This window comes from Gymnoscopelus microlampas (genome assembly GCF_963454915.1).
Source record: "Gymnoscopelus microlampas genome assembly, chromosome: 10".
Lineage (NCBI taxonomy): Eukaryota > Metazoa > Chordata > Actinopteri > Myctophiformes > Myctophidae > Gymnoscopelus > Gymnoscopelus microlampas.
The window spans coordinates 38,251,980-38,265,285 of NC_139947.1; the positions used below are offsets into that span (position 1 = coordinate 38,251,980).

At 43.1% G+C, this 13,306-nt stretch overlaps 1 protein-coding gene across 1 annotated transcript; it reads right to left on the reverse strand.

Moving 5' to 3' along the window:
• Positions 1-865: 865 nt before the first annotated feature.
• LOC311053694 (acylamino-acid-releasing enzyme) lies at positions 866-13,292 on the reverse strand. The gene is made up of 20 exons (XM_084069364.1): positions 12,896-13,292; positions 11,736-11,874; positions 10,736-10,811; positions 10,069-10,144; positions 9,433-9,542; positions 8,902-9,036; positions 8,505-8,596; positions 8,048-8,085; positions 7,530-7,712; positions 5,702-5,796; positions 5,444-5,495; positions 4,705-4,799; positions 4,325-4,457; positions 3,917-4,000; positions 3,748-3,828; positions 3,314-3,402; positions 2,651-2,844; positions 2,242-2,344; positions 1,329-1,435; positions 866-1,022 (listed from the first exon to the last, which is right to left on the reverse strand). The coding sequence occupies exons 1-20, from the start codon at positions 13,023-13,025 to the stop codon at positions 923-925; spliced, it is 2,112 nt and encodes a 703-aa protein (XP_083925490.1). The 5' UTR covers positions 13,026-13,292; the 3' UTR covers positions 866-922.
• Positions 13,293-13,306: the final 14 nt, after the last annotated feature.

A 13,306-nucleotide genomic window follows, 5' to 3' on the forward strand; every position in this document is an offset into this window, starting at 1 on the left:
GAATGCAATTGAGCCTTGAGATTTTGTTTAATTGTTAGATAAATACATTTGAATAAACTTACTCTTACATGCATGCAACTCAGTCTGTTCTTATTCTTCTGAGAAAATAAATGTTGAGCATCAACTTCATTCCCTCATCCCTCAGCCTCAGTCTGTGCTGCCCTCTAGTGGTGTTAAGTGTGACGTCTAGAGGTGATGCATGAAAATGGATGATTTATCCAATATTGTGTACGCAGTACGCATGCATGCACTCGCATATGCGCGCGCACACACACACACACACACACACACACACACACACACTCTCAAGGTGTATGATCTTTTCTGTCTCATCATCTTAGATTCAGGAAATGGAAGAGGAAAAAAAAGATACATTTTCAAAGATGCAATGTAATTGGGTGTCTAAAATATGAAAACCGTACTATACCATATTAAGTTGAACAAGGACGACAAACGTATTTTATTTACATGCCAACATAAACAAAATGACTAGCTATAGAACAAAGAATCAACATGATTTTATCACTAACAATTTAAATGCAATACAAATCTGAAATAATATTTTCTGTTAAAAAAAGTGTGATTTGCTTATAAATTCCACCAAATAGTTATTGTAGAAAAGAGTGAGATGTACAGTATATTGATGAATATAAATTTTCTTTTTAACTTGATTTTTTTTTTAAATAGCCGATCTTCAAGCAAACAACACTATTTCCCCTATTTTAGAAAACAAAATAATTGTAAAATACAGCTATCACAAAATTAGGATTTCCAAAATCCCAGACCATATCTAGTCTCATATCATGATCGATATACTGCCGTGTGTGTGTGTGTGTGTGTGTGTGTGTGTGTGTGTGTGTGTGTGTGTGTGTGTGTGTGTGTGTGTGTGTGTGTGTGTGTGTGTGTGTGTGTGTGTGTGTGTTCAGATGTGTTGCTGCAGCCACAGCACAGTATTGAGAAAACAGTCAGCCTGTGTGTCCACTCTGGCCAGAGAATGTCCGTCCTCTGGAAACCAAAGCACCCTGGAAAAAATACAACTGGAGCTTAGAAGCATTTCCTCTCACAGTGATTAGCATTCAGTCATGGGGTTCCTGTTCCATATAAAACTGCTGCTTCTTTTGTGGTGGAAAATTGTTAACCGTCTTAGGTTAAAAGTGTCACATGATGGATGGGAAAGCGCACACACACACACACACACACACACACACACACACACACACACACACACACACACACACACACACACACACACACACACACACACACACACACACACACACACACACACACACACACACACACACACACACACACACACTCAGTCCTACCTGACTGGTGAGTCCCGGCTCTTCAAGGCTCTGTAGAGCTCGACTCCCTGGTGAGGAGACACTCTCTTGTCTTTGCCCCCCAGCATCAGCAACACTGGTACCCTGATCTATATTACGGCAAATGTAGAAAAACTGTTTATCTACAGATTTCCCACAGGAACAGTAAATGATATATTATCCTATATTAAAATTGGCTTAAGGGAGGACGGGAAGGCAAACAGGCGGACCACATCGTCACGCTCATGTCACCATGACTCAGTCATAACCATATAAGGAGTTCCCAATGCAGCTATGCCCAAATATGGAGTGTGGTGTCTAACTTCAATCTGTCGCTTGGCATCAGGCACAAACAAATCAGTCAACTCCATATATGGGAGTTGACTGTAGGTATCTGGTCATATGAATACTGTATTCCCACACAGGAGTAACGCCTGGAGAGACAGAACAACAGACAGTCACACAGATGGACAGATGGAGATATACTGATGACATCAGGGATCTCCATATATGGGCATAAAGGGACAAGGACTAACAGATACAGAGGTCTCTGACATCAGGGATCTCCATATATGGGCATAAAGGGGACAGAACTGACAGACACAGAGATCTCCATATATGGGCTTATCAGTAAGATCGGCGGTGCAATGTAAGTATGAGGGCCACGTAGCGCCCCGAACCTCTAGTTATATTATATACAAGATTCAATGGATCAATGAATCCTGAATGGATTTGAAGGAACATGCATTGAAAAATAGGTTTCTGAAGAAGGCATATACGCCAACACATAATAGAGAAAATAGCTTATAAAACGGAATTGTATTTCTCTTTCACACCGTGTGTGTGTGTGTGTGTGTGTGTGTGTGTGTGTGTGTGTGTGTGTGTGTGTGTGTGTGTGTGTGTGTGTCTGTCTGACCTGGGCAGCGTGTGTGATAGGTGATTTCTCTAACATGGTAGCCAGAGCTTCAGCTGTAGGTATCTGGTCATATGAATACTGCATTCCCACACAGGAGTAACGCCTGGAGAGACAGAACAACAGACAAGTCACACAGATGGACAGATGGAGAAAGAGGGGCACAAAGAAGAAGAGAAAGCAGTATTTGTGTGTGTGTGTGTGTGTGTGTGTGTGTGTGTGTGTGTGTGTGTGTGTGTGTGTGTGTGTGTGTGTGTGTGTGTGTGTGTGTGTGTGTGTGTGTGTGTGTGTGTGTGTGTGTGTGTGTGTGTGTGTGTGTGTGTGTGTGTGTGTGTGTGTGTTTAGTGCAGCACCACTGAACCAAGAGGCAACCAAGAAGAAAATGTTGTGTGAGGATGTGTGTGTGTCTCACCAGTCCACTATATCACTGGTCCCCAGTAAAGTAGCAGCATTAATGACTGGGTTCCTGGCCACACATGCTCTGTAGAAGTTTGGGTACTGGCCAACCAGATGACAGGAAAGGAAACCACCGTGGGATCCACCAATCACTGCCAGGCGGTTGGGATCAAGGGTCGCGTCGCTTTGCAGAGCAGTATGCACTGCTCGCTGGGTAGAGGCGATCAACCAGTTACAACAAGTCTTTCCCAAACACATGGCAGCAGGGTGATACAGTCAAAAAGGAAGAGGACTCAATATTAAAAAAAGTATCCTGTCTAGTGACCTTCATTCAGCAAGGCACTGAATGTTAACAACAAACTCTGAGGGACGCTGCCCTGTGGTCAACCCTTTGCTCAGACCTATGCATGGACGGTGACCAGAGGAAAGATACTTCCCCTTCACAAATCTTTACAGTATCATAAAAAAAGGAAATAACAGATCATTTTCTTTTTTTAGTTAATGAAACATCTGCTACCATTTACAATGCTAAAGGTGATGCCCACCAGACATACACTCAGTACTGACCCTCTGGGAAATTAAATTAAATTAAGTTGGTTAAAAAAGAAAGAAAAAAAAAAGAATTATAATAAATAAAAGTAATAATTTAAAAACATATCCGTTACATATAAATACATACATGCACATCTTTCACATCCTGGTTACCAATCTGACCAATCAGGGATAAGATGCTGTCCTGACCGAAGCCTGTAGAACCACGGTAGTTCACTGTAGAAAGAACCAAGAGAAAAAAGTGATCAGTAATAAACTGCTAATTGAACGTGACTTTGAACAGCTCATAAGCTATAGAAAGATTGTTCAAATACACACCTGTGTGTGTGTGTGTGAGTGTGAGTATGAGTGTGTCTGTGTGTGTGTGTGTGTGTGTGTGTGTGTGTGTGTGTGTGTGTGTGTGTGTGTGTGTGTGTGTGTGTGTGTGTGTGTGTGTGCGTGCGTGCGTGCGTGCGTGCGTGCGTGCGTGCGTGCGTGCGTGCGTGCGTGCGTGCGTGCGTGCGTGCGTGCGTGCGTGCGTGCGTGCGTGCGTGCGTGCGTGTCTGTGTGTGTGTGTGTTACCCATAAGAACAGCAAAGCCCAGTTTAGCCAGTCCAGCTGTAGTGGCATTCCACTCTGCAGGGAACTGTGAGTGAGGACCGCCTGAAATTGTATGAGTTATTGTTATAATAAACATATTATCATCTTAAACAATGAATAAATGAATAAAAGTAGTAAATGTGATAGTGACCATGGATGAAGACAATGAGTGGTATCTTTGCTCCGGGGAGAAGATGACAAGGCTTGACGAGTACAGCACCAAAATCTAGACCAGCTACAGAGAGAGTGAGGGAGAGAGAGAGGGAGAGAGACAGACAGACAGACAGAGAGAGAGAAACAGAGACAGAGACAGAGAGAGGGGAGGGGGGGGCAGGGACAGACAGACAGAGAATTTGGGGATAAGAGAAAATAAATGGAAAGAGAGATGGAGAAAGGGAGAGGAAATATGAGACAGTTAGAGACTCTAAATAGCTTTGATTTATAGTTGTTTGTGTTGAGGTCTTAAACTGACCACGCGGTGTGTGTGTGTGTGTGTGTGTGTGTGTGTGTGTGTGTGTGTGTGTGTGTGTGTGTGTGTGTGTGTGTGTGTTAGGCTCACAGTAATGTATGTTGTCTTCCTCTGGTGTGGGGTTAACATCCAGAAGTGTCCAACCGAGGTCAAAGGCCACAGCAGGCTGCTGCAGAATTGTCCAGCTCACACACTCACCTGCTGATGGGAGGAAACCCATCCTCTACACACACGCACGCACGCACGCACGCACGCACACACACACACACACACACACACACACACACACACACACACACACACACACACACACACACACACACACACACACACACACACACACACACACACACACACACACACACACACACACACACACACACACACGCACACGCAAATTATACTAACTGTTTTTGCATGTACAGTATGTATGTATATTATGTGTATACTGTATATATACAGTTATATACCAGAGTTGGTGGTGTGTTGGGACTGGAACAACTGACCACCATCAGGTCCTTCTGTAGCGTCAGTAGTTTCCAACTACCATACACTGCACTGGGATCTGTTTGAGTGTGTGTTGGGGGGGGGACAATACAAAGATATACGGAGGGAAAGAGAGAGGGGATTTAAAATTGAGACATTTTAGGATTTTTTTCTTTTAAAATAAGTCATCAAAGCCATCCATGCATATGCAGAATGTAATAGCCAAAGACACTCAATCCAAACAGGGACTTTCGAAACCAGTTCAGAAGTGGAGATGTCTGGTCCTTCTCTCTGTCATACCTTCCTCTTCCTGTCTGCGCCGATGTTGAAGATGAAGATGAGGAAGAGGTGGAGGTGGCGGGGGCAGATTATAGGGAGGAGGAGGAGGAGCTGGGGGAGGCTCTGAAACAGGAGTTGCAGGACAGGATGACGGGATGAAGTAAAAGTGTGGAGTGGGGGGAGGAGAAGGAGGAGAAGGGAGAGGAGGAGAGGGAGGGGAGGGAAGGGGAGGAGAAAGAGGGGGAGGAGGAAAGAGGAGAAAGGAAAGAGGGGTAGCAGGACAAGGAGGGATAACCGGGGCAGCTGATAAGGAAGGATAAAAGAAGCTGAGAGGAGCAGGGTAAAACTGAGGAAGAGATAGGGGAGGAGGAGGAGGAGGAGAGATGTTAGGAGGAGAATGTGTAGGTGGATGAGGAGGAGAAAGAGGAGAGGACGGGGTCTTACTATCGGAGAGGAAGGTAACTGTCTTTGTTTTCCTGTCAAACACAAAGAGATCCTGTCAGAGAGATAAAAAGAGAGAGAAATATTAATTATAAGTACTGTTCGTAGAATTATGATGTCAGATTGTGTGTGTGTGTGTGTGTGTGTGTGTGTGTGTGTGTGTGTGTGTGTGTGTGTGTGTGTGTGTGTGTGTGTGTGTGTGTGTGTGTGTGTGTGTGTGTGTGTGTGTGTGTGTGTGTGTGTGTGTGTGTGTGTGTGTACCTTGCGGTTCCTCTTAGCGCTACTGAATACCACTCTCTGACTGTCTGTGGACCAGCAGCATGTGGGCAGAGCCTCATACACACCTGCAAACTGACCTGGTCATGGATGACAGGAAAAAGAAATGAAGATTAAATGGCGATTAAGCGTCATCATGGGTGTATCGATTAATTGAATTATCGATCAACAGAAAAATAATGGAATTATGTTTTATTTTTTAAATGGTGTTTGAATGTTTGTCTTTGTTCCATAATAATAAAACGAAAAGGTTTTTGACTGCTGGGTAAACAATAAACATACGAAGCAATTTCAAGATCTCTCTGGGTTCAGATAATTTGTGGTGATTTTTTTTTTTTTTTTCAGATCTTGAATTTCACTAAAAGTGAAAAGTAAAATTATCCCTGCTGATGCACCCACTTTGAATGGACAATGAGAATCAACCTGCTAATTTGCTCGGTTGCCTTACTGTAGCTGTTGTTAAGGCATGATGTTCGATTTCAAACCACAATCCCATACACAGTTTGATGAGGAAATGTAGGGGGATACACAGGAAAACAAATTCACTGGAGGGGTATTTTAAAGATACAATCTGTAAGTTTTATGTCTATTAGCTCCCTCTTCTGATGGAGAGAGGTAACTGCAACATGTGTTAACTAAAATAAAGATAATGGCACATTTCACGTCCAATCTGGTGCTCCATCTGCTTAATTAAAGGTAGGGTAAGTGATATTTTTGGGTATTTTTTTGTTTTTGTTAAAAAGGTTAAAGTACTATATGCTGATAGTAATCATTGCTACAGAGCGTTTGTTCGGTCACAGGGGTCTCTCCAGCTCTTTAGTAAACAGAATATAGTACATTTTCAGGTAGGTGACACATTTTAAGCCAATCAGGAGAGAGCACTGAAAATGCATTTTCTGTTTAATAAAGAGCTGGAGAGACATGGGAGACTCCTTTTACTGAACACACACTCTACAGCAATGAGTACTATCATTATTCACTATTCTTTTAACCAAAGAAAATCACTTACCCTACTTTTAACTTTATGGTCATTGTCAACCAGGCTCAACATTTTTCATTGGAAGAGTAGGGAGGCCATCTCCAACCACTGTTGTATTAATTCAAATAAGTCCTAGATTGAAACGTTATGCAAAGCCCTGCCAATCAATCAGTCAAGCTGAGGGTCTGATTGGCCTATCAGGGAAGCCATCTCTGCACACAGTCATGTGAAGTCCAGCATAAACGTCATACGAAGCCCTGCCAAGTCAGGCTGAGGGTCTGATTGGCCCATCAGGGAATCAGTCAAGCCGAAAGTCTGATCACTGATCAAGGTGGGGTAAGAAGCCTAAATAATAGCCAGAGCTCTGATCAACAGTCTGTGGCAAGTTTGGAGGCAAGTGGAGTGATCCTGTGCTTGGGAACCCCGGACGTACTTCGGAGGCCTAGTCAATTATAGTAGTAGGATTTCTTAGTTTCTTACTTATGGTCTTAATTGCATAGATCAAATAATGAGTTGCCCTACTAAACAATAAGTATTGGCAACCAGCGGTTTCTGAACTATGTGGCCCATAGTTCAGGAACCTTTCTCCGGTGTCCATAGCGAGAGGCAGCTCGATGTACAAGTACACCACCTGGACATGATGCTAGTATGTCGCAGGGACTTACCCCCAATCCAACACTGATGCTGAATGCCAGGAAGGGAGGCTTTGGGAACCAATTTTAGAGTCTTTGGTATGACTCTGATATAACCCTCACCTCCCAGTCTCAGGGCGGATACTCTAACCTCAAGGCCACTGAGCTGGTCCTTATCAACAATAGCACCAACATGACCTACCTGACTGTGGTCTGTTGACTACATCCAGAAGTGTAGAGGTCTCCCTGCTCTCCAGGTCTAAGAGCTGCAAGCTCAAGCATTGGTTGTGAGGTCCAAACACGCTGCCCTGGAGGTAGACCAGACACGTCCTGTCTGGACTCAGTCTGGGACAGGACACAGACATGTTGTCCCCCGACAGACACACTGAAAGAGAGAAATGGAGACAGAGAAGGACAGAGATAGAGAGAGACAGAGAGAAGGGGACAGCAGTGGACTAGAGGTACATGCGTTTGTCATTTGTGTGTTCTGCTTGTGTGTGAGTGTGAGTGTGTGTGTGTGTGTGTGTGTGTGTGTGTGTGTGTGTGTGTGTGTGTGTGTGTGTGTGTGTGTGTGTGTGTGTGTGTGCGCCATGCATACTGGCCAGCAGTAGAAGACATGCCCGGCCGTGCCACTGCTACATAGTTGCTTTGCAAGCAAGACAAACTTTTAGCATGGTTGAACACGACGAATACACTATGATAAAGATGATGTAAACTCACCACAGTGTCCACCCAGATCGACTCTGAATAACGCTGACCTGAAGCAAGATAAAGGTAGAAAGGTCAATACAAACGGCAATCTAATAACCCAGTTTCACTAATTTACAGTAATGTCTGATCAATACCTCAAGCTCATAGACTCAATGTCACGAACATTTGCATCCTGATTAGATTTTCTGTGCCAACATCAGAACAATAAACTAATTAGTTGAACTTTTAAGTGATTTTGTCACCCTGTCCACAATGAGTGAACACATCAAATCACAATACACAAAAAGAATATATTGACTAACTTAATACCAGACATAGTTAAATTATGTGGTCAAAGGTCAAGGTCAATTATTGATGAAAACATTTCTCTTTGACTTTGTTTTGCAATGCATACTGTAAGCCAAAACAATATGTGACTCTGAAGTGTAGTGGTGACTCCTAAATGCATGTAGCATGACTCTCTAACCTGCGGTTGGAGCAGAACTTGAGGCCCAGTCTGAAGGGTTCGTGCCACCAGCCGACGAACACCACAGACTGACTGTCTGGAGCCCACAGAGCCTGGATGAATTGCATGCACGCACGCACACACACACACACACACACACACATCAGATTTAAACTTCATACAATATACTAGTATAGAAACTCTTACACATGCAATCCTGTTGTTGTTTTTTTGTTGATTATATTATCATATAATTGGAAAACTATTTTATTTTAACTGAACCGCAATTTACATGTATATGTATTTTTTTCCATTGCTTTTATTTATATTGTATTAATTATCTCAGCTAGAATATCTATCTTTGAATATCTGCAGCTATTACCGTGCTCAGTAGTGTGAGTGAAGTGTGTGTGTTTACCTGTCCAGGGGAGACCTGAGGCGGGATGCCCTGCAGTACGCTGAGCGTGCCTGTCACCAGGTCCACCACACACACCACTGGGACACTCTTACTGGTCAGACCTTCACCCCAGTCCTCACTGTACACACTCCTGTCCTGCACAAAATAATCATTCACATGCACATACTGAGCCCGACTGATATTATTGGGCTGGCTGATATATCGGCCATTATTAGATTTTTTTAATGACATCGGTTTAGGCAATTATTAATTATGTAGCCATTGTGTCCCCATTTTTAACCCTTTTAAACCTGGAGTCCATATTTTGGGCATGTCATTATTAGCGAAAATGTTCAAAAACAATGCCCTTAAGTGGTTACATAAAATGCTTAACACCACCAAAATTATTTCAAGATTTTGCACTTTTTTTGTCTAGGACTCTCCAAAATTGGAGCCGACATCGGACCCAGAATCTGACATCGGTCGGGCCCTATTTATGTGTGCTAATTAAACTGCGAGTGTGTGACTGTGCGAGCATGTCCATTGATTTACCTTACCACCTGTTGATTCTCCACCATGTTGTTCTGAGGAGGTTCTGTTCTTCTCTGCTACATACAACAGCCTGGTCTCACAGTCGGCCCACGATAGACAGCCAAACTGGGCTAGATGGGGGGACACTCTTTAGAATTTCATCATATATACAGCTATTTGCATACATGTATGTATGTATGCACACAGCCACACACACTGACTCACTTGATTATGATAAGACATACCTCCAGATTAATTACAAAGAACAAACCTGGGTTAATATATACAAAACATGGGCCTGCCATGCAAATGATACAATTGGTTTTAGGTTTCCCTCCCTCTTCCACGACAGCAATACTCCCTCTCTCGCACTCGCACACACACACACACACACACACACACACACACACACACACACACACACACACACACACACACACACACACACACACACACACACACACACACACACACACACACACACACACACACACACACACACACACACACACACACACACACACACACACACACACACACACACACACGTCTAGTTCACAGAACTGTGTCAGGATCATTGTAATTTTTTTGTCCACAGATTTTAATGTACCCTGTATGCATTCAACCTCTGGGAATAACAAAGTAACACAATCTTACCATCGTCATACACTCTGCCATGTTTGCTGAGGGCAGTAAGGTCAAGGCATTTCCTGAGACCCTGGCTGTCCCATATCTAAACGATATTAAACAGAGACAACAAAGTGAGACAACAAATACGGTTTACTTTTCAGACTAAACAGGTCATGTGGACACAGGAACTGTCAGCAATTAAGATAAAGTAAGATAGACTCTTACTTTCCTAGTGGTAAAATGTGTTGGGCATATACACCTCTGATGTACAACTGTACTACACAAAACAATGACCTAGTCCTTCACGTTTCACATAAATACAGAGACCACTACACATATCACACAGGCAGGCACATTCACATGAATGTAATCAAAGCATTAATTGACAAGGGGATGAATGAGTTATTGAACTTGTTTTTTTCTATAGCTTTGCGGTACACAGTTTAATGTGTCAATTTTCAACCATTCACTGATTCAATGAATGAATAAATTAATTAATGAATCAATCACTCAATAGTTCTCAAGCCAGCCCTGTAGCAAGCAACCCTTTAATCCTCTAAGTCAGTGTCGCTAAGTCGCTATTAACACATTTTGCTGGGGACCCCCTGGTACTCCCTCAAGGACCACTGGTGGTCCCCGGACCACTGGTTGAAAACCACTGCTCTAAGTGGATACTAAAGTCTCTCTTCGTTACCTCTAGGAGCTGGTGACCGGCTGTTTCTCTGACAACGGCCCTGAGTCCTCGAACAGGAGAGTATCTGCTCAGCAACCTGGTTACAACATTAGAGTATCTGCTCAGTAACCTGGTTACAACATTAGAGTATCTGCTCAGTAACCTGGTTACAACATTAGAGTATCTGGTAACCAGCGTGATCTAATATGAGTGTGGCAACACTAGCGTTGACTCCCAAAGTAAGAATGGAATGCTGAAATACTAGTTGAGAAAGTACCAATATTTGGAACTATAGCCCATAGGGGCGCGCTTTGCGGCAAGATCAAAGTGTGTCATAAGTCTCTCTCTCTGTGGATCTGCTGGTAACAACAGGAGAGTATCAATTCAGTAACCTGGTTACAACATAAACGGATACAGTATCGGATTGGTAACCTCATTACAACAAGAAAGTATCTATGAAGTGGGCGCCCACTGGCCTAGCGGTCCAGGCGCATACCACACATGCTGGTAATCCAGCTTGACAGCGTGTTGCGGATTCGATTCCCGTTCCCGACGACCTTTGCTGTGTGTCTCCCCCCCCCCCATCTCTCTCCCCATTTCCTGTCAGCCTACTATCCTATCAATAAAGGCAGAAAAAGCCCCAAAAAATGTAAAGTATCTATGAAGTAACCTGTTACAACAGGACAGTATCTGTGCAGTAACCTGTTACAACAGGAGGCAGAGAAACAAGCTCCACATGGAAAACACATACCTGTATAACATGATCAAGCGTAAAGTGTTCTATGTCCTATTTACAATATGTTGATCAGGGTCTTTGCCACTATGACCAAATAAAATAAGCACACATAGCCAGAAGTGAGATTATGATGATAATAATACTGGATCAATATAGGCTACAGTACGTACATACTGTACGTATCCATGCATGTACCGTAATATACTTTTAATTTCTTTGTACAGTTATATACTGTAGCTTCCTGGTAGTAAATCAGTATTGACATGTCTGTGGGTGTCTACTTACTCTCCCTGTACAGGTATACAGGGACTTGGTGGCAGGACAGTGGTGATAGTGGTCTTGTGGTCTGTACTGTCCGTTATCACCGTCCAGTGCTGGCTGTAGCGTAGCCTGGAACCTCGGACCAAATCAGTCTGACTCCACTCTGGCCAAAGAGATAATATATGACATGAGCACAAACAGAAGATACCATATACAGTAGCATTGGCACAACAGACCGGATTTGTGAATACATTACCGTGTCCAAGTATAGGGTCTACTACTAGCCTTGGATCAAGATTTATTTGATTGATTCTGACATTTTATGTACTGGTATCTATCTATGACACACAATGTCAGAATCAATAAAAGAAATGTCCAAATGTCTGACAGCCTTGGTCCAAGCAGGCTGTGACCACAGTAAAAGCATCATTGGAATATAATGTATGCATTGGCATGTGTGAGCCTAGGTGCAGTCAGTGTAACCTTTATGCAATGATTATTACGAGGTAGCCTTGATACAATACTATCATATACGATAGTCTTGGATGATCTTCAAAATAGTGTTTGCACGTTCTCCCTTTTTGGTCTGTACATCTACATAAACGTTCAGATTTCAAATATAAAGTGCTTACCCCATGGCCACGGATATTACAATGATGTACGAACTCTCAGAAGTACCCGTATTATTTTCAGCATTGTTCAATAAAAAGCATTTTAATCCGATTGGTGGCCATTTTCTCATAGTTATAATGTATCAGAGTCCAATACACCTCCCAACCAATAGGGTTTCGTAGTTGAAACATACGGAGAAAATGGCCACCGATCAGATTAAAATGCTTTTTATTAAACAATACGGAATATACGGGTACTTCTGAGGGTCCGTACATCATTTTAACATCCATGGCCATTGGGTAGGCACTTTATATTTGAAATCTGAACGTTTATGTAAATGTACGGATCAAAAAGGGAGACAGTGCAAACATTTATCTTGAAGATCATCCAAGACGGTAATGACAGATGACTGCCAAGGCTAATTACGAGGCGGACAGAAGCCTGGCAGTGGCGCGCTCCGAAAATAGCAAATCTAAAAGCACATGTCAATGATGCAATGCACTGCCGTCTTGTAGATGTGCTATTTTAGTTGCGCGCTCGCATTCCTCCGGTTGGGTCAGTCAGCCGCTCACCTGCGGTCACAGTGTACACTCTCTGTCCGTTCACTTGAAGTTGCTCCGTTACGTTGGCGGACAACGGTGACGGCAACCCGCTGCACTCGGCGTATACGGCACTTATAAGTCGTGGTTCCGTCTTTTCCATGTCTAGAAGTTACTAAGCGTGCTTACTTCATGCAAATTCATGCAACAATTAATCAACTTTTAAGTTTCTAGAGCACATTCAACAATAGCTATTCCCGGACACAGACAAGTGCAAAGACACGCATAATCCGCATATTATTTACAGTACCGTTACTTTTTAAGCGCCGTGGACGAAAAGGTAACAGCAATTGGGGCAAAGTTTGTTAATGTAATTATGCCATTCACGTTCCCCTTTCCTGGCTTTGATTCAAAATGTTATCGACAAACATTTCACTATTCCAG

Coding starts and splice junctions, on each gene's coding strand:
- LOC311053694 (XM_084069364.1), bottom strand. CDS start 13,025: ATGGAAAAGACGGAACCACGACTTATAAGTGCCGTATACGCCGAGTGC. Junction 9,543..10,068: donor TGGCAGAGTGTATGACGATG/GTAAGATTGTGT, acceptor CCCCCCATCTAG/CCCAGTTTGGCTGTCTATCG. Junction 5,797..7,529: donor AGTCAACAGACCACAGTCAG/GTAGGTCATGTT, acceptor ATCCATGACCAG/GTCAGTTTGCAGGTGTGTAT.